The sequence below is a fragment of the Sturnira hondurensis genome, unplaced genomic scaffold (genome assembly GCF_014824575.4).
Source record: "Sturnira hondurensis isolate 20B ecotype Veracruz unplaced genomic scaffold, ASM1482457v3 Scaffold0001304, whole genome shotgun sequence".
Taxonomy (NCBI): Eukaryota; Metazoa; Chordata; class Mammalia; order Chiroptera; family Phyllostomidae; genus Sturnira; species Sturnira hondurensis.
In genome coordinates, this window is record NW_028073935.1 from 3,284,949 (window position 1) to 3,306,949 (window position 22,001).

The 22,001-nt window shown below is 37.9% G+C and overlaps 1 protein-coding gene across 7 annotated transcripts in view; it reads right to left on the reverse strand.

The window, feature by feature from the left end:
* WDR33 (WD repeat domain 33) overlaps window positions 1-22,001 on the reverse strand; it is a 103,423-nt gene that overhangs the window by 19,001 nt on the left and 62,421 nt on the right. For 5 of the 7 annotated variants that reach the window (XM_037070010.1, XM_037070016.1, XM_037069997.1 and 2 more), the window contains exons 8-11: window positions 5,868-5,994; window positions 4,659-4,813; window positions 4,483-4,561; window positions 171-281 (exon numbers count right to left, since the gene is read on the reverse strand). In XM_037070010.1, coding sequence (XP_036925905.1) covers window positions 171-281; window positions 4,483-4,561; window positions 4,659-4,813; window positions 5,868-5,994 — 472 coding nt within the window. The other 2 variants (XM_037070029.1, XM_037070039.1) reach the window with 2 other exon arrangements.

The following is a 22,001-nucleotide window of genomic DNA, read 5'->3' on the forward strand; positions in this document are numbered from 1 at the left end:
TTCAATACCCAATCTCTTTCTTATATGTATTTGTAAGCCATCACAAAAATGTTCCTAAGAATGAATGGACTACAAGTTAATATACCAACCTTTCAATTAAAAATGTATATACTTATTTCTTTCTGTTCCATGAATACAGTAATTCCTTGTTGTTTTTATATAAAGCTTACCTGGTGTGGTCATTTGAACCTGAGCAGAGAATATGTCCAAGGGGATGCCAAGCCAAACTCCAGATCATTCCTTCGTGGGCCATCTCCATCCCACCCACTTCTTTCTCTACCCTGTGACAGCACCACAGAAAAAAGCCTTTTCACAACAGTTATTAAAAAAAATTTAGCAAAAATAATCAGTGTTCTGGTCAAGATACAGGCATAGGTAGAAATACTTCACTTCCTCACACAACCAAAAGAAGGATAACAACCAATTTAAAACCAATAAACAACCAGAACTACAAGAAAATCAAACTGCATGGAGCTCCAAAAACCAAGGAGTTAAAGAAACATTCATCCAGACTGGTAGGAGGGACGCAGAGAGGCCGCTAGGCAGAGAGGACACCCAACAGGTGGCAACCTGCCCGGATGAGATGGGTTCTAGCTGACTGGGAAAATAAAGGTTCAAAACCTCTGTCTATAAAAATCCTGTGGGGGTTGCGAGGCAGGAGAGGCTCCTAGTCGTGCAGGAGAGTCCACTGGAGAAGTCCATGGGATCCTAAATATACCTGGGACTCAGCATCTGAAATGCCACAATCCCCTTGTGGGAAGCGAGGGAAGTGAAGGAAAGGGGGGCAAGAGCACAGTGAGCAACACTGTTCCCCCTTTGACTTCTCTCCCCCACAGAGAGCACCACAAAACAGCACAGAGGACTGCCCTGGTGAATACCCAAGGTCCCAACCCCTTATAATGTAACCGGTACACAGATATTAAAAATTATGGCCCCCCCCAAAAGAACACATCAAAACACTGGAAATGAGCTAAGCAACAAGGAGATACACAAGCTGCCAGATGCAGAGTACAAAACACTGGTGGATAAGGATGCTCAGAGAAATGACTGAGTTTGTTTGCAAAATGAAGAAATAAAGGCTATACAGACTCCCGGCCAAGATGGAGGCGTAGGTGGAAACACTACATTGTGTTTCCTCCTCGCACAACTTAGTTTAAAAACAACGAAGTTTTAGTAACAAAAATGCAGCCAAAACACAGAAAATTGAACTGTATGGAAGTCCAAAAACAATGAACCATTCAGCCAGACCAGTAAGAGGAGCGGAGTCAGTGGTGGAGCGGGGTCGGGCAGGAAAGATCGTTCGGTCCAACCGACCGAAGAGCAGAGGAGGCGGCTGTTGGCGGATCCCAAGTGTGGGGTGGCGATGGTGGACCCAGTGAGGGCACAGGGCGGCTGGCTGACTGTGGTCACATATTCGCAAGCAGACAAACCAAGCGAAGGAGCGAACAGACCGCTCAGGCTAAGGCCCCAGCAATGGGAATTAGAGCCTGAAAGCACTAATTGGAAAGACGTTTGGGGTCAAGGCGCCAGGAGAGGCTCTCATGCTCACAGAGAGTTCGCTGGAGAGACCCACAGGGTCCTGGAGGGTACATAAGCCCACACGCCTGGGAACCAGCACAAGAAGGGCCCAATTTATTTGTAGGATGCCGCAGAGGGGACAAAAATCTGAGAGAGAGCGGAACAAAGCGCCATTTTTTCCATCTCTGACCCCGCCCTCACGTACAGCGTCACAACCCACTGACTGGGACGCCCCACCCTGGTGAACACCAAAGGCTCCGCCCCTCATACATAACAGGGGCGAACAGACGAAAACATGGATCAAGAACACCTCAAAGCCCCAGAGCCTGTAATTCTAAGCAACCAAAAAACAGCCAACCTTTCAGATGCACAGTTCAAACCACTGGTGATCAGGATGCTCGCAGAACTGGTTGATTTGAGTCACAAATTAGAGGAACATATGAAGGCTAAACTAACTGAAATGAAAGGAAATGCGCAGGAAACCAATAGTGATGGAAAGGAAACTGGGACTCAAATCAATGGAGTGGAGCAGAAGGAAGAAAGAAACAACCAAACAGAAAAGAAGGAAGAAACAAGAATTCAAAACAAGGAGAGGCTTAGGAACCTCCAGGACATCTTTAAGCATTCCAACATCTGAATTTTAGGGGTACCAGAAGAAGAAGAGAAAGAGCAACAAGTGGAAAACTTATTTGAACAAATAATAAAGGAGAACTTCCCCAGTCTGGCAAAGGAAATAGACTTCCAGGAAATCCAGGAAGCTCAGAGAGTCCCAAAGAAGTTGGACCTAAGAAGGAGCACACCAAGGCACATCATAATTACATTAGCCAAGATTAAAATGAAGGAGAGAATCGTAGAAGCAGCAAGAGATAAGGGGACAGTCACCTACAAAGGAGTTCCCATCGGACTTTCAGCAGATTTCTCAAAAGAGACCTTACAGGAAAGATGGAGCTGGAAAGAAGTATTCCAAGTCATGAAATCCAAAGACCTACAGCCAAGATTGCTTTATCCAGCAAAGATTTCATTTAGAATGGAAGGACAGATAAAGTGCTTCTCAGATAAGGTCAAGTTCAAGGAGTTCATCATCACCAAGCCCTTATTATATGAAATGCTAAAGGGACTTATATAAGAAAAAGAAGATGAAAAATATGAACAGTGAAAGGACAGCAAACACACAGTTATTAACAACCACACCGAAAACAAAAACAAACCAAGAGGACAGCTAGGTCAGGAGTGGAACCCTAATGGAGATCACCTGGACGGTTAGCAACAGGGGAGTGGGAGGAGGAGAACTGGGGGAGAAGGTACAGAGAATAAGTAGCACAGACGATAGGTAGAAAATAGGGGGGAGGGCAAGAATAGTAGGGGAAATATAGAATCTAAAGAACTTGAGACACGTGGACATAAACTAAAGCGGGGGGAATGGTAGGGGAGTGGGTGTGCAGGGTGGAGGGGAATGAAGGGGAGGAATAGGACAACTGTAATGGTACAATCAATAAAATATATTTTAAAAAAAGATACTTCCGCCAAGATGGAGGCGTAGGTGGAAACACTGTGCCTTCTCCCACAACCAAGTTTGAATACAACAAAGGTTTGGTAAACAAAGACACAGCCAAAGAACAGAAAATTGAACTATATGGAAGTCCAACAACAACGAACCATTCAATCGGGACAGGTAAGAGGGGCGGAGCCAGCAACAGAGCAGGGTCGGGCAGGAAAGATCCCCTGACCCAGGCGCACAAGCAGTCAGAATAGCAGCGAGTAGCAGCATGGATCCAGTGAGCGTGTGGGGCAGGCTGGCTGTGGTCATACATTCTCACACAGATAAACCAGCAGAGGAGTAAACAGTGAGATGGACCGTGCAGGCCCCAGCGGGCGAACCCAGTGAGTGCGCAAAGCGGTGGGCTGACCGCAGTCACACATTCGCATGCAGTGGGACGGATGCAGAGCCCCAGCAGTGGGAGGCGGCAGATGGGACCACCATTGCTTTCCTTTGACCATGCCCCCACATACAGCATCACAACCCAGCAACTGAGTTGCCCTGCCCTGGTGAACACCTAGGGCTCTGCTCTTCATATCTCGTAACAGGCACGAACAGTCCAAAATATGGCTCAAGAAGAATTCAAAGCCCCAGAGCCAATAACTCTAAGTGAAAAAGAAATAGCCAGCCTTTCAAATGCACAGTTCAAAACACTGGTGATCAGGATGCTTACAGAACTGGTTGTTATAGTCACAAATTAGAGGAACATATGAAGGCTAAACTACTTGAAATGAAGGGAAATGCACAGGAAACCAATAGTGATGGAAAGGAAACTGGGACTCAAATTAATGGAGTGGACCAGAAGGAAGAACGAAACATCCAACCAGAAAAGAATGAAGTAACAAGAATTCAAAAAAATGAGAATTACAGAATGTATTAGATATTACAAAATGTAATTACAGAATGTAAGCTAATAATATTAGAATGTATTTCTAATACATTCTTTTACCCAAAAGAATTCAGAAGAATAAATTCTTCAAGAATGATTTCACGAGCCCTGGCTGGCGTAGCTCAGTGGATTGAGCTCAGGCCTGTGAACCAGAGGATCGCAGTTCGATTCCCAGTCAGGGCACATGCCTGGGTTGCAGGCCAGTTCCCAGCAGGGGACACATGAGAGGCAACCATACATTGGTATTTCTCTCCCTCTCTCCTTTCCCTCTAAAGATAAATAAATAAAAATATTTTTTAAAAGTGAATGATTTCACCAATAAGAAGCACTCTTAATTCACTCCTAATGACTTCCATATCCAAAAATAAAGGTGCAAAGTTTTCAATTCCAAGCTGGGTTTCCAAAATTGAAAACCGCAGGAAGTCTGTGATACAGGATATATGAACACTCAGGAAAAATACAAGTGTTACTATGTTTTACACTTTCAAGTGCTCTATTCATAAAATATACATCTACTTTACACACTAAGTATACATACCCAACATGCCAGAATAACAAAGAGCCATCGGACCCTCCACTAGCAAAAAGCCCTTCATGAACAGGATGCCAGGCCACAGCTATAAAACACAAACATAGGGAAAAGACAAAATTATCAGGACCTTAGAATGCTACAATCAATAGTCAGAATGAGAAGCATATCTGACAGCTACTGACCTGTGGCTTCTTTCTTATGACCTCGGAAAACTTGAAGCTCTTCTTTCAGGTTTCGGATATCAAATAGTTTACAGAGATGGTCACGTGATGCTGTGAGTAGCCAATTGCCATTGAGATTTAACTTTACTTCCATCACTGTGTTTTTATGGGCATGACTAGGAGCAAAGTACCAAGAAAATAATATAAGAATGCAAAACAAGTCTAAATCCATTTGGTCATTTTTGTTGAAAAGCACATGGGTCAAGATGGCAAGAGGCTTAGCCTAGAAGCAATAAAGCATAAAGTTATATAATATTATAGGGCCACAGTTAAAAATACATTTGAAATAAATAGGTCAATGACAGAAACAATGTCCATTATCTAAGCACTGCTTTCTTTAACCAACTGAAATAGCAGCAGAGCTTCAGCTGGATATGCAAGTTTTAACTTTGAAGCAGGGGAAACACTTGAACATGTAAATTACTATTCAATAAAGCTCATTAAATTTTAAAAATTTAACAAAGCTCCTCTCATTAAGACAAAATACAGAAAAGAGCATGGGATTGTTCATTTGTTAATTTGAAGTTGAGACTCTGCAACAAGCTGAAGCCTGCACAATGCACAGCTCCAAGGCACCATTCCCAAGGCATTCAAGTTGACTCTGGACATTGGAGGTGTGCAACATGGCAACCCTGCTCCCACCTGCTCACTCTGGATATGGCTCATTCCCAATCAGAAGGACCAGGATACAGCTGCTTGGTCAAAAATACATTAACAACATATTCATATCACTGTGAATGTTTACAGATAATTCAAAGAGAAAACTGAATTAGGTGAATCAAAAATAAGCACCTAAGACAAAAAAAAGAGAACTGATTCAAAAATGAAGGAAAAACTTCTCTATAAATAGATATAGTGAGATGGACAAAGCTGGGCTGTATGTCTGGTAAGGGACATAAACATCAACTCCTTGCAATGTTAAAATGTTTATAAGGGACAGTAAGTCAGAACAGTAATGACCAAATCGTTCTCAATCTCCACCCCACCCCGCCCATGAGACACCCAAACTAAATTTACATTTACGTATGAAGCAGAATAAAAATCAGTCCTTATTTCATTAGGAATTCCAAGATAAACCCTATTTAATTAATAAGAAAGCTAAAAGTTCAAAGAACACAAGCAGCTTTGTTCCCTTTGTTTAGGGACCACGGTGGGATTCCTATCACTTACAGTGTTGCAAGACTCTGGCCAGTCTTGGGATCCCAGAACTTGATTGGCTGTTGACTATCTTTACTTCCGGAAACAACTAACCCTTTTGTTGGATGCCAGTCTACACATTTCACATCAGCACCATGCCCTGTTGGAAACAAGTTAACATAAAAACCTAGTCAGTCATACATATTTAAAGCAAGACTCCATTCTAACTTGAATCAAAGTACAGAAGCCAAATCAAAGTACAAATGTTTTGATACTAGAGCTTAGTCTTCTTAAACTTTTTAAAGACTCTTTGGTCTCTGTGTCTGGGATCCTTATGGATATATAGCAACATCTCTTTCCATGTCAAGATGCTCAGGAACTAACTTCATCTTCTTACCTACTTGCTGGTAGTCTAGTGAAGACTTTTTGGAGCTGTACCTCTCAAGCCCCAGTATCTAAAGCTTTTTAAACTTTTCATGCTGTTCCTGCATTACCCTAATTATTAGGCACAATTCAATTCTTGTCATTAATTTTAATTTTCCTACGTTAAGCAGTAGTTCTATTCAAGCAGTAGTTCCTGAGACAAAAGTCCTAAATTCATGTTCAGACACTACCACGTTCTAGGTGTGATGACAGGAAAAGTATCCCATCTTTCTGATCCCATTTACTCAAATAAATGAAGAATGAGAAAAATAATACCTGCTTCATTCATACACATGTCAGATGAGATGATAAGAAAAGATAGCCTACTAAGTAATTACTAAATGTTTCTCGTGCATCCCCTGCTGGGAACTGGCCTGCAACCCAGGCATGTGCCCTGACTGGGCTAAGTAATTACTAAATGTTATACAGTGTATTGAGTATTTACAAGTATCAACTCTTGAAATCCTAACAAAATTCTAAGAAAAAAGTATTACCATTATCTCCATTTTGAAAAAAAATGAGAAAAATGTGACAAAAAGAGGAGAACCAGAAGGGTTAAAACAACATATCCTAGATTCCAACACCATTCAGCTAAAACAGGAGCTGGGATCTGAACCTGGTCTCAAGAATGCAGAGCTAGTTCCCTTAACCACTGTGATAGAACATGGGGTCACATCACAATGTATTAGATTAACTGTCACTAAAAACCACAAAAGTGAAAGTCAGAATCTATAAAACTGAGAGAAATGATCTTTGAAAAACTGGATGCTGTACAAGAAGAGCTCCAAGAATATGTTATACAGTGAAAAGCATGTGAAGAGTGAGGTAAATAGCACCTGAAACAACTTCTTCTCTAGCCTGCATCAAATCCAGTTTCTATGAAGTATTAGGTGGCAAGGAGGAAGGACATAAAAGAATAGGAAAAGAGGGAGTAAAGAAGAAGAAAGAGATGGTTCTAGAGGCAAGGAAAGAGAATTTGCAGTAAATCAGAAGGAGAGTAATTCACATTTCAAACAGGCACGGACCTACCTAAAGACAACACCCCATGCTGGCAAGCACATACGGAGATAGCAACTATCTGGAGCATGAAAAAAGTACAAATCCTACAACCCTATAACCCAATCTCAGAATTTATCATAAGAAAACATATATGTCCAAAAACATTTATCTACCAGATGTGCACTGATACAGCTCATTTTAAAAATGCCCTTGAAAAAAAAATGCCCTTGAGTAGGCAATAAATACAAGATAAATTTCAGTATGGCGTATGTGCTCAATACAGTATGATGTACCTATTATAAATGATAGTATAGATAATTCAATGAATTTAAAATATTCATGAAACTAAGTTTAAAAACCCAAACAAAAAACACCAATGTATATACACCATTGTTTTTACATTTTCTACAATGAATGTAAATTATTTTGTAGTGGGAATCTGAAGGTGGAAGGGGAAGACACCTTTGGTTGTTCTTTTTTTTTTAATTTAAAAAAACAGTTGAGGATGAACAAATTAAATAGAAATACAATTTAGTCCTCCAGCCTACTGCTTGACTTAAAAACTTTTAATGTTACTAATGATTTGACCCTACATTTTAAAACTTTAAAATTGGAAGATCATCATCTAAAACTAAATATTACATGTAGATATGTATGCATTTTAACTACATTTGAGTGGGAAAAGCATGACAAAGCACTTTTAAATGTAATGCTCTATGCAAAAAAAGTTTATATCCTTAGCAGTCATCTCTACCTTCACCTTCTCTGGGACACCTTCATTACATAAAGTTTATGTTTAGTTTAAATAAATATGTGCAAAAACAAAAAACCACCAAGCCATAATAAGAAAAAAATATTTTTAACTGCTTTAATTTTGTTTCCTAAAGTTTTCTAAAATGCACTGAGTAAAATTGAAGCAAGTGATGAACCCCATCCATTCTTTTCTGTTAAATAAATTTAACCATATCCATATGTACTAATATTAATAAAACTGATAGATTCTTTGAAATTATTTTTTAAACATTTATTTTTAGAGAGAGGAGAAGGAAGGGAGAAAAAGAGAAACAATGTGTGGTTGCCTCCTGCACAACCCCCACTGGGGGCCCAGCCTGCAACCCAAGCATGTACCCTAGACTGGGAATTGACCCAGCAACCCTTTGGTTGACAGGCCAGCGCTCAATCCACTGAGCCACATCAGCCAGGGCATGACACTATTTTTTAAAAGATTTTATTTTTAGGCCCTGGCTGGTGTAGCTCAGTGGATTGAGCGCGGGCCTATGATCGAGGTTCGATTCCCAGTCAGGGCACATGCCTGGGTTGCAGGCCAGTTCCCAGTACGGGACTCACAAGAAGCAACCATACATTGATATTTCTCTCTTCTCTCCTTCCCTTCCTCTCTAAGGATAAATAAATAAAATAAAATAAAAGATTTTTATTTTTAGAGAGGGGAAGGAAGAATGACAGGAAGAGAAACATCAATGTATCAATGTGTGAGAGAAATGATCCATCTGTTGCCTCTCACTTGCCCCCAACTAAGGATTTGACCTGCAACCCAGGCATGTGCCCTCAATGGGAATCCAACTGGCAACTTTTCAGTTTGTAGGCCAGCACTCAATCCACTGAGCCACACCAGCCAGGGCTGATTCTTTGACAGTATTTTATTAGTCACTGTCCTTAATAATAAAAATGCTACTACTAGCAAATCCATGTATTACTTATTTACCATGTATTTGAATAGTACTTACTAATTCAAGGATAGATAAGTTAAATAACTTGCCCACACACAACTGATACGTGGCAGAACAGACATCTGAATGCAAGGAGCTGGCCAAGCCACTGCTCTCAACATCTATTCTATACAGCCTTATTGGATGTGAAAGGTTAGTCTAAGAGTTACAGGAGGAAGAAAATAACATATATACCTTCTTACTTGCTTTTATAATGCATAAAGACTCACTGAAGGATGGTACGTAGCAGGATAGAAAGGGGTCTATCCAAGACTTTACAATATTTTATTTTTGAACCATGAACCTATCTTATCTACTTTTTAAAAAGTGTTTTAAAATGTTTGATTTTAGAGGAAGGGGGAGAAAGACAGAGAGAGAGAGACAGAGAAACATCTATCAGTTGCCTCCCACACAAACCCCAACCAGGGATGGAACCCACAGCCAAGGTCTGTGCCCTGACCAGGAATTGAACTCCTGACCTTTCAGTGAACGGGACAATGCTCAAACAAAATAAGCTACACCAGCCAGCAGTATATTACCTAATTTTCAAAAAAATTCAATACAAACAGTATCTAAGAAAATGTGCAAAAAAGTATGTGCAACATACTAACATTTGTGACCTCTTTTTAAAAGAGACACACTCAAACACAGTGCACATACATACATTTGCTGAAAATGTGTAAAATGTGTCTTAAGGATCTAAGAAATTAACTGCCTCCAAGAAGGGAAACTGAATAGTGGAGGGAAAAGGGTAAGGGGTCTCCATTGTATTATTGTTTGATATTCTTAAAATACTGAAACATATAAATCAGTGGCCCCCAAACTCCAGGCCAGATTGCTCCTGGTCCAGGCGTGCTAGGAAACGGGCACATAGCAGGAGGTGAGCTTGAATGTAATGTGCCTGAATCATCCCCAAACCATCCTCCCCTACCACCAGCCCTGTTCCCATGGAAAATTGTCTTTCACGAAACCAGTCCATGGTGCCAAAAATGTTGGGGACCACTGATGCAAATCATCTATTAAGAAAAAAATCAATTAAAATAACAGTGAGTTAACTGCCTCTGTAAAGTGGGTATGAAATCTTTACAGGTAGCATATATTTTTAAAAAATATTTTATTTACTTGTTTTTAGAGAGAGGGGAAGGGAGTGAGAAAGAGGGAGAGAAAACATCAATGTTTGGTTGCCTTTTGTATGCCCCACACCAAGGAACCTGGCCCCCAACCCAGGCATGTGCCCCAGCTGGGAACCGAACCACAGACTCTTTGGTTTGCAGGCCAGCATTCAATCCACTGAGCCACACCAGCTGGGGCTACTTTAAAATTTTTTTTTTAATGAAAAATAGGCTGAATGGACCTAGAGGGTATTATGCTAATAAAAATGTCAGAAAAAAAACCAATACTGTATAATTTCAAGTATATATAATCTAAAAAATGAAATAAATGAACAAACAAAACAGAAACAAACTCATAGATACAGATGCTATGGACTGATGATTACTATATTGAAGGGTGAGGAATGGATAAAAAAAGGTGAAGAAATTAAGTAGTGCAAACTGCCAGTTATAAAAGTCATCATGAAGACACAAAATAGAGCACAGGTAGTAACAGAATGACTGATATTTGAATAACTATATATGGTGCCGGATGGGTACTAGACTTACTAGGGTAATCACTTCATAAGGTATACAAATGTCTGACCACTATGCTAAAACTGAAACTAATGTATGTAAACTGCTATTAAAAACAAATTTTTTTAAATAAAAAATTGAAGAGGAAAAATAGATTAAGAAAGCATTAAAAGCAAATTGATATATAACTGCTTCCTTCTTCAGAGAAAAATTACTGAATTCCCAAGTGACAAAAACTATTTGAAATGATAAAATTATACCGTCTTGTCAATGTGAGTATATTTATATCCAGAAGAATCAGACTAGTAAAAACTTATCCTAAGGAAATACTTTTAATGGACTTAAAAAAAACTTTTATATTTAAAATACGGTATTTGAAGCCTGTCCATTAATTGTGAAAAAGTATAAAGTTCTGAAAATAGAATGACTGAACTGTATCATAGTCAAAAAAATGAAGAATCGCACAACTATAAAAATGAAGAGTCTGAGAATAACAACAAAAAAATACTCAGGAAGTGACCTTTTAAAAAGCAAAACAAAATAATACATGCACAAACTATGCATACAGTAGGAGGATAATTAAAATGTACATGTATAATTATAAAAATATAGTATAGATGAGTAGAAAATGAAATTTATATTGGGATAATAAAAATAAAGGTAAAGTTTGCCTATTCACATTTCCTCTGTTATATTGTGGTTTTAACCATAAGCAACATGAGTTAGGTTTTTTCTGTGTGTGTAAACTTTTTGATGTGATTTTATTTTTAAAATTTATTTTCAGAAATAGGGTAAGGGAAAAAGAAAGAGAGGGAGAGAAACATCAATGTGTGGTTGCCTCGTAAGTGTCCCTACTGGGGACCTGGCCCACAAACCAGGCATGGGCCCTGATTGGGAATCAAACCCATGACCCTTTGGGACTTCCTTCAAGATGGAGGCATAGGTGGAAACACTGTGCCTTCTCCCACAAACCCATGACCCTTTGGTTCACTGGCTGATACTCAATCCACTGAGCCACACCAGCCAAGGCCTGATATAATTTTAAAATGAGAGGAAAAACAAACTGAATGCAAGTTACTTTGGTAGGTAATACTTTCCTTTATCAAATTAGCAAAAAATTAAACTTAGTGACACACAATGTTAATAGAGAGAGTAACAGGCCCTTTCATCCACAAATTAACCCAACTGTTTGGGGAGGTCATGTGGCCAAATCTGCCCAAAACATTTAAATGCTCTGTAGCCTTTCATTCTGTAATCCCTCTTCTAGAAATTTACTCTACATCCGTACCTATAAAAAGACACCAAGATTAATGTTAAAAGATATTTACTACACCTTGTTTGAATCCCAAGACGTAAAACAACCTGAAGATGAATCTATGAAAGATGATTTAGGAAAATTTAGTTAAGTCCATATACTGAATTCAATACAGCTGTTAAAAACTATAGCCCCAGCCATGTGGTTCAGTTGGTTGGAACGCCATCCTCGTACACCAAAAGGTTGCATGTTCAGTTCCCACTAAGGGCACATACCTAGGTTGCAGGTTCAATCCCTGACTAGACTGTGTATATAGGAAGCAACTGATCAACGTTCATGTTTCTCTTTCTCACCTCCTCTTCCTCCCCACTCTCTCCCCTTGCATCTCTCTCTAAAACCAATAAGCAACTCCTCAGGTGAGAATTTTAAAAAACTGTGGCAGAAAGAGGAACTTTGGCGGGTGACAAAAGTGTTCTATATCTTGATTATGGTGGTGGTCACAAAAATGAAGCAGAGAAAAGGGACCTTTTGGAAGGAATGAAAAGTTATACATCTCAATTATGGTATATATAACTATAGGTCAACTATACCTCAATAACTGACTTTTTAAAAAAGATTTTATTTATTTTTATATACAGAGGGGAAGAAAGAGAGGGAGAAAGATTAGTGTGTGTTTGCCTTTCATGTGCCCCTTGCTGGGAACCTGGTCCACAACCCAGGCATAGGTCCTGACGATAAATCAAACCAGTGACCCTTTGGTTCATAGGCCAGTGCTCAATCCACTGAGCCAAACCAGCCAGGGCCAATAACTGACTTTTTAAAATTATAAGCAAAAAAGCAAGGAATAAACTTAGCAAGTTTTTTACTTTTTACTTTTCCACTTGTAAAAAAAGAAAGCTTAAGCTGGTAGTTAAGTTTCTTAGAGAGAAGAGATAGTATGGGACTAGGAAGGCATGTATTCTTCTGCACTATTTGAAGTTTTCTTTACTTGAAGTTTTTAACATGTGTTTTTATTATTTGATGGAAACTGCCTTTGATTTCCCTCTATTCAAAACTCATCCAAATGACTGATACCAATTAATGCCTTCATTTTCCAATACAGAACTAACCAGTGTGTGTGAGATCCCACGAAGATATGCTTCAGTCTCAATGGGATGCATTTTATCACTGATAACCCTCAGACTCAGTATGGCTGAATTAAGTTTCAAGGATATCATGGGTTTGGGGATCTGGGATGCCATATATGAAGAATTAAATTTACATATATTACCTCATAAAGTGCTAAACACATAGCAATTTCAACGATTAACCCTAAAGAATGACTCTACATTAACTTTTATCATTTCAAAGGTCTAGAATTTCAAAATAAAATCTTTGCTGACATTCACATATGGAAATTCCAAGCATGCAATATTTGTGATGCTGAAGCAATTTATACAGACCTAATGAAAACTTCATTCAAGTGACAACTTGTTTTATGGCCAAGTGAGCTAGATATTTTAATATTTTAAAAATATGTTGCCCATGGATCAAGATTTTCAGACTAAAAACTTTAGGACTAAAAACTTTTTAAAGTATTTTTAAAAGTAGCATCTAATTCAATTTTTCAGAATCAAACTCATAAAAAACATAAAGATAAAACTCTCAACACCCCCAAACCTGCTCCAGATCATATCTCTAAAAGTCTACCACAGGAACAGGACTATAATCCTGAAGGGGACTGATAGCAGTCTACAGGTTGACTAGAAGACACATGCCCTCTTCAGTAGGATGGCAGAGCTTTAAAGAAACCAGGAATATAGGCATATGTTTTCCAAGCAGACTTCTGGACCCTTGGGAAAGATCACAGGATCTTATCTATACTTGATTGCAATTAGAAACAGAGGGTGTGCTTGAAGAAATATTTCAATATTGAGGCTTGGAGTTTTAATTGCCAAATTCTAAGATTAACAGATTCTAGTTGCAAATCACTAAAAAACAAGGTTGTCATACTACATCAATATGAGGAATTTCCTTTGAATACTTAAGAATTTAACCTGCACTGCCCAATATAGTAGCTATTAGCCACATGTGGGTATATAAATGTTTTAATTCAAGTTAAAATTACATTCCTCAGTCATACTAGTGATATTTCACAGTTCAAAAGCCATATGTGACTAGTGGCTAGCATATCAGAAAGCATAGATATAGACTACTTCCATCAAAGACCCCTACTGGACAAGACTGATTTAAACTATAGTTGGCCTCTGTAAAGGTTCTCCTTAAATCCCATAATCATATTCATTATTTCAGTTATACAATAAACAAAAATAACAAAAAAAATTTATCTTCAATTGATACTAGAGCTAGGGAAGACCTGCAAATTCGTCCTGCCCTGTAATTTTTACATAAGAGAAAATTGATGCCTAAAAGGATTAAGCCAGTGGCTAGAGGTGACCCAGATTTCCTTCTTCCCGTTCCAATCTTCCCTTCACCTCACTAAATATAACATATCCAAATAAAGGGGCAGAATAGCTCCTTTTCTTTCACTTATCAACTTTCACTTTCTCAAATAGAACTGAGGAGAGTGTAGAAGACAAACTTATGCATACCTTTTCATTCCTCAGAACTGTAAGAAAAAAATTGGGGTAAAGTGTAAAAATACATAATGAAGTACTTCTTTTAACCACCCAAGAAATCAGATTGATTCTGAAGACCAGGGTCTTGTTAAAAATAAAGGAATCTAGCAACCATTACCTAACTCCATGCAAAGAAATTCCAAATGAATCTAACCATAGCGGGTTACTTTAAGAGGTTAAGCCTTGAGGGCAATGAATTTTGCATATTTTCATTAGCTAAACATTCTCTCAGAGCCCTAAAAAAATTAAAAGTGACAGAATTAGCATTTCCTGAAGACCGGTGGCATTGCTTTGTGGATTAACCAATACCTGACATAACCCAATTGTTTATTACTTCATTATTATTTGCAGAAAAGCAATTAATTGTACATAATTCATACCAAATGGGACATAAACAATAATTTACTGATTCCACTTGATCATTCCTTCACTCATTAATTTAAAACAAGCGTGCATCACATTTACTGGGCTCCTAACATGGGTGCTCAATCTCTAAAATGTGATTAAACAAAATAAGGATTGAACACAGGAGTATTTATAGAATCACACAGTCCAGTTACAGTAACTTTTAAGAAAATTAACACTTAGCATAAAAAAGTTTTCTGGCCCTGGTCAGTGTAACTCAGTGGATTGAGCGCGGGCTTGCAAACCAAAGGATAGTGGTTCAATTCCAGTCAGGGCACATGCCTGGGTTGCAGGCCAGTTCCCAGCAAGGGACACATGAGAGGCAACCATACATTGATATTTCTCTCCTTGTCTTCCACTCTAAAGATAAATAAGTAAAATATTTTTTAAAAAAGATATAACATTTGTAATCTTATCAACAAAAGGCTTTAAAAAAAGTTTTCTGAATAAAGACTGAAATTAAGCTAACAAAAAAATTAATGCAGGTTTTGGAGAGAACTTTCTACACCAAGTAAAAAAAACAAAAAATGTCTTGTAAAAAATATTGCATAATTATGCCAGAAATAGCAAGATTCAGAATATATTTTAAAAATTTTAACTAATGAAAAATACTTAATTTTTTAAAGGAGATCCTAAAACTACAGAGACTCCTTAATAAACGCTAAAATTCTAAGTAACAAAATAGATGGGTTAGTCCTTAGCTATTTGATTAACAGTTCTGGACTTACTTTGTAGAAAGTGGAGCATTCCTTGTTATTTCCTTTCAGGACCATAAAAGTGTAGTGCAATGAAGGACAGAAGCCATAAGCCATTAAGGGAAGGACTGTTTTTGAACTTTTCCTTTATAGGAGGAGGCTGCCTGGATTCTGTGAAATTGTATATAAACTTTGTTTTTCGAGAACCTCATCTCTCCTAAACAGCCCTCAGTATATCCTAAGGGACCTATCATCATTCCATGCAGGTACTAGTGAACAGCTCCACCTTAAGACAATTCATTTGACCCCAAGGCTGGGTGAAGAGTCTGAAAACCAACATAGAGAATTTTATTTGAAGGTCAGAAATAATGTCCATTTTTGCATTTTATTTTTCCTGGACCAGACCATTATATAAACAAGTCTTAAGAAAATTTTCTTTTACACATAAGTTACAAAAAGCACCAATATTTTCTAATACAGGAAGAAAAAAAGCTAACAAAGAATTCAAATACTATCTTATACAATATTAACAGTTGAAGAACTGTTATTCAAGAAAATATGTCAAACATTAACAACAAACTCAGGCTACTTCCAGCTGCAGAACATAAAATGTAACAGATCAGTTTAAGGCAAAGGGCATGTGTAGTCATGGTCCATGGTCCCTTCAACAGCTCAGGGAACTCAAGAATTTAAAAAATTAAGGAGCATAAGTAACTTGTATGCTGGTCAATGAACGCAATTTATTAGCACTTTTATCTTCCTTTTTGTGAAATGATTTTAAACTTGATCCAACAACAGTCAACATCAACTGCAAGTGATTACTATTAATAACTCTGTCACCTAGAAAGTTACATTAATAAAATCTGTAAAATTAAATGGAAAGTCAATTCTGGAAAGAGTACACTTCTAGGCAGTGTTTTCACAAAGCATGTTCTAATAAGCATCAACAGTGCACAGAATCATGGGTTCTGTGGTCAAATAATTTGGAAATGCTGAATTTTAAAAACTGACAAGTTTCTTTCCACGTCTGAGAACCCCTTCAGTGCTTTCCATATGTACCACTGGGAAATGGTAAAGGATTGGCAGATTTTTACATTACAAGTTCCTTCACTCTATGGTGCTGGGGAAAAGACTGTATTACCATGTGTGCAAATTATTTATAATTTTTAAAAGTAATGTTACATTTCACCCTGGCTGGTGTAGTTTAGCAGACTGAGCACCAGCCTGTGGACTGAAAGGTTGCTGGCTCAATTCCCAATCAGGGTACAGGCCTGGATTGTGAGCTGGGTCCCCAGTTAGGGGCATGAGAGAGGTGACCAGTGGATTCTCTCACACACTAATGTTACTCTCCCTCTCTCCTTCCCCCCTAAAAATAAGTAAAATAAAAAATAAAAATAATGTTACATTTTTTAAATGGTGGAAATGTCCCAAAGTCAAATTCTGTGTTACTTCTAGAGTTTTGGGCTAGAACACAACATTCCTAAACTTGTCATTAATGACTCCAGATGGTGAGGATAACTCAGAACTATCATCCAAAAGTTTAAATGTTCATACTCTGATCCTCCAACTTTATTGTTAGGAGACTATTCTAAAGGAAAATTTACGTGAGTGGTAACAACTATAAAGGAACAAGCTTATTGCACAACTGTGTCTTAGCAAAAACCTCTTGCAAATCCTCAATGTCTATTAATGAGAATGGCTAAATAAGTTATGGTAGACATATGCTATACACAGAGTGTTAAAGCAGTAACTTAAATAAGACTCGGGTAGTAATGACACAGAAAGATGACCCTGATTTACCGTGTCATAACAGAAGCAAACAGCAAAAGAAAGTATGTAGTATAATTCTATTGTGTGTACTTTAAAAAAATTGTATATGGGTAAGAATTATGGAAACATGTACACCAAACTATTAACAGAATTGTGATGACCTCTTGATGTGAGACTGCAAAAGTGAGACACTGACTTCTAATTGTTGTAACTTTTTATATTAACTTTGTAAAAGGCAAAAAAATCTCGAGGAAACAATTTCAACATTAATTCTTCCCAATTCTTCCCTTACTTCCCCCACCCCATTCCCCCAAGACTGTTGCACCATACATCTCAGCCTTTCATATGGCACATAGTGGAAATGTGTGAATCCAGACCATACAATTCTCTTCAAATCTTACTTCCATGTGATACACAGAATATACTTGACAACCTGCATGGCTGATGAAAAAATGCATCTTAATGTTGCATCTGGTCTTCAGTTTGTTTGATTAGGGAATGGTGCTGCTAGTAAAGCCAAGGTTTAAGTGATACCCCCATACAGGTCATTACTTGCTAATGCAGTCAGCTTTTTTATTCATCATCTGTCCTCTTCCTGGTGATAGGAAGAGGTGTAAAAGATCAAAGTAAATACATTTCAACTAGTGGAAACACTTCTCAAAAGATGCATACTGATAAGAGGCTTGTCAGGTGGTTGTATTCTGAAGAACACATTTGTGCACGTGTACGACCACACTGTATACATTTCTTCAAAATCACTAACTTATGATCTCAATGTTTCCCAGAACGAGAATGTTGGTCAGCAAAGCACCTGCAGCAACACTGCCGAACCCTGCTCTGTCAGCAGGAGCAGTGTATATCAGAGTGTGAGGGACCATGAGGTTCTCATTTCTTGGCTTTAACTCTCATCTTCAGCCTTCACACTGAATACAAATCAAAGTAATGTGGCAGAGTGAAGGGTTCTGAACCTGAACTGTGCTTCTAGAATGGTTGTTCTTTCACTACTCATTTTCTGAAAAGGCAACAATATAAGTAGGCAATCAAAGAATAAAGAAAAATAGAACAAATGAGGATTTACAATGTGACCACAGTGCTAGTTACATAAATACCTCTAACAACAGAGTACTTAATTTTGACCCAACTTAAAATGTCTGTTAAAATGCCCAAATCAATAATCCACACTACAAATATGTATCATTTTTAGCTTTTATATTTTTCAAGATATTGTAAATCTAGTAAAGGTAGCAATGAAGAGAATATTCTGCTATAAATTTAGAATAATTCAGTTTATCTTATACACATCAGATATAAATATACCTAACTAGAACTCAAAAAAAAAACCCCAAAACAGCTAGCGGCTCTCAGGAAAGAGTTTTCCTTCTCAGGAAAACAAAGAAGCAACCAACCAAACAAAGGAAAAGAACAGAGTTTTGGGAACGGTGCATGGGGATGGTGGGAGTGAAGTAGTATCTTAAGATAATACTATGGTTCTGAGATGATGGTAGAAGTGACAAGCATGAGAACTTACATAGTTTTAAAAAGTGAAGAAGTACAAGGACTTAAAATAGTTTTAAAAATAACTCATAGCTCCATTTAATATATTATGTACTTAAATGTGGCTTATAATAATTAGTTTCATTCTTAGATTTATTTTAAACCTAAGAAACACTACTGAAAATAGGATAATTATATATGGTACCCCATCCCAACACTACTTCTTCTTAAGTAAACCATTTATAATACTCTTCCTAATCAATTCCAATCCCCTCTTAAGTTACATTAACTTAAATTGATACTTTCATTACTCCTCCAGGATTTTCAGATGTTTCCTTGGATCAGATTACAGACTCAAGCAACAAACTTACTTTATACCTGTAACATGAGTAGTGCTCCTGTGTCCTTCCGGGACCCTCACAACAACCCTGTGAGGTAGGTATCATTAGCCCCATGTTACTGAGGAGGAAACACAAACAGAAAGACTGACTTGCCCAGTAGCAGAGCTCAGATTCAAAGCCAGACCAGCTGACTCTCAGATGAGTAATGTTTAAAGTTGCCCAGAGGACAAAGACTGCCCAAGTAGAAACTATGACTGTTCCTAGAATTTTGGAGCAGCTGGAGAAGAGTTTCAACAATATTAATAAATCATTGTAAACAAAAATTACACGATGTTCAGCTATCACAAAATTTACAGACAACAATACACAAACTATAATTTACCCCTTGTATAGAAAAAAAAGTGACATTACAAACAGACCTACACCTATCATTGATTCTGAAAAGAAATAGTAAACTGGTACTATTCTACATAAATCCTTCTGGTGAGTGGACAGTTATAAAAAAGACATTAATAAAAACCTAGAGGTTATAGTAAATAATAATAAAAGTGAATTTTGTGGACACTACGGAGGCTGTCCAGACAGATTTAGTTTCAAAATACAGAATCTTTTCCAGGCACTTTAGCAAGAGAATGTACCACAAACCTATGCACCTAAATTATACAAAGATACATTCTGGAATCTACATATAATTTAGTCACAGATAAAAATGGTTACACAGTACCCTGACTGGTAGTGGCTCAGGTGCCTGGGAACAGAAAAGTTGTCGGTTCATTTCCCAGTCAGGGAACATGCCTGGGTTGAAGATTCAGTACCTGGTTGGGGAATGTTCAAGAGGTGACTGATAGATGTTTCTTTCTCAAACAAATGTTTTTCTCCCTCTCTCTTTCCCTCCCTTTCCCTCTCTCTAAAAATAAATAAATAAAATCTTTTTCTTTTTTAAAAGAAACTGCTGCAATTATTTTTTTTAAAAAATGGCCACATACTTAAGTTCCCTACCAATCCTGAAAACTGTGGTAACTTTGGAATACTTTCCCCACACAAAAATATGTACTGTACTTAGTAAATAAAATCTAAATGATAGAGTACTTAAAAATTAACATGAATACATTTTTCTGTGTGGAATGGTCTTTAGGAGAAAAACCTTATTCTGAAAAGTTATCATCCTTAGTTTGGTCCAAATCAACAATATTCTAATGCTACTGCTGCTCCATCAAAAGCACCAAGATTTATTGCCCTGGCTGGTGTAGCTCAGTGGATTGAGCGCAGGCCTGCGAACCACACGATCGAGGTTCGATTCCCAGTCAGGGCACATGCCTGGGTTACAGGCCAGTTCCCGGCAGGGGACTCACAAGAGGCAACCATACACTGATGTTTCTCTCCTTCTCTCTTTCCCTTCCCCTCTAAAGATAAATAAATAAAATCTTAAAAAAAAAAGATTTATCAAGTTATGAAATCTACACCTTTCTTAAAGATGTTCCAGATTCTCCAAAACATGCAAAGCTATATGATGAAGCTATGAAGATGTAAGAGACAAAAGATTTATGTATGATTACACTTATTTCTACATGAAAGTTCTATAGGCCACTGGCAGAACAGTAGTACCATATGATGTGTCTAATGGAGCTAGCCATTTTGAATTCTCTCTCCACATGACTCTACCCAAATGTGCTCTAGATTTTTTTTTAAATATTTTATTTATTTATCTTTAGAGAGGAAGGCAAGGAGAGAGGGAGAGAATATCAATGTATGGTTGCCTCTTATGGGTCCCCTGCTGGGAACTGGTCTGCAACCCAAGCATGTGCCCTGACTGGGAATCGAACCGCGATCGTGTGGTTCGCAGGCCCGCGCTCAATCCACTGAGCTACACCAGCCAGGGCGTCTAGATTTTTAATAAGTACTCACAGTTAAGTCTTAACTACAAACCCAACTTTTCTAAGTTTTAAATTTTAGTTTTTACAAAATGATAAGAATTATTAAGTATTATTCAGTATTAAGAAGGATACCCATGATTTATTATTAAAGGTGAATACACAGTAGAAGAAGCCTGTCTTGCAGTTTACTAGGAAACAAATTTTGTTGTAAAAACCTCCGTATTTTAAAGGTGTCTCCAGATGCTCCAAAAATATGTGATTTTGAAAAGTTATTTTTAAAGTCACAAAACTACAAAAACAACTTCATTAATCACAGATACTCTTCTATGTATCATAATACAATAATGCAGTGCTTACTATAAAAGATATGTGAAATTAAGATAGCACTAAAGTGATGCTTTTTTTTTTCCCAAAGAAAGGGGAAGGGAAGGAGAGAGGGAGAGAAATATCAACGTGTGGTTGCCTTTCATGTGTCCCCCACTGGGAACTGGCCTGCAACCCAGGCATGTGCCCTGACTGGGAATCAAACCTCGATCCTTTGCTTCACAGGCCCACGCTCAATCCACTGAGCTACACCAGCCAGGGCTAAAGTGATGATTTTAAACCAAAAATCTGCAGCCAGCCACCAATTGTACTGCTTATGAAGAAAGGAATGAGTGAAACCCTTCTCCATACCCAAGCCAGGCACCAAGCCTGACACATAGCCCACAGCAATTTTATGAATAAATGCAAATTTCCCTTCAGTGATCTTTGGTGGAGAGTGGAGCTGTGAAAACATGGTCCCTTTGCTGCAGGGTCAACATGACAGTTCATAAGAAATTTTATAATTATGTAAGGTATCTAACAGTTCATAAATCTTAAAAGCTTTTAAAATCCCCTTTGATAATTACTGCTTTGTATTAATATAAACATTACAGAAAATGAACAGTTTACTCTTC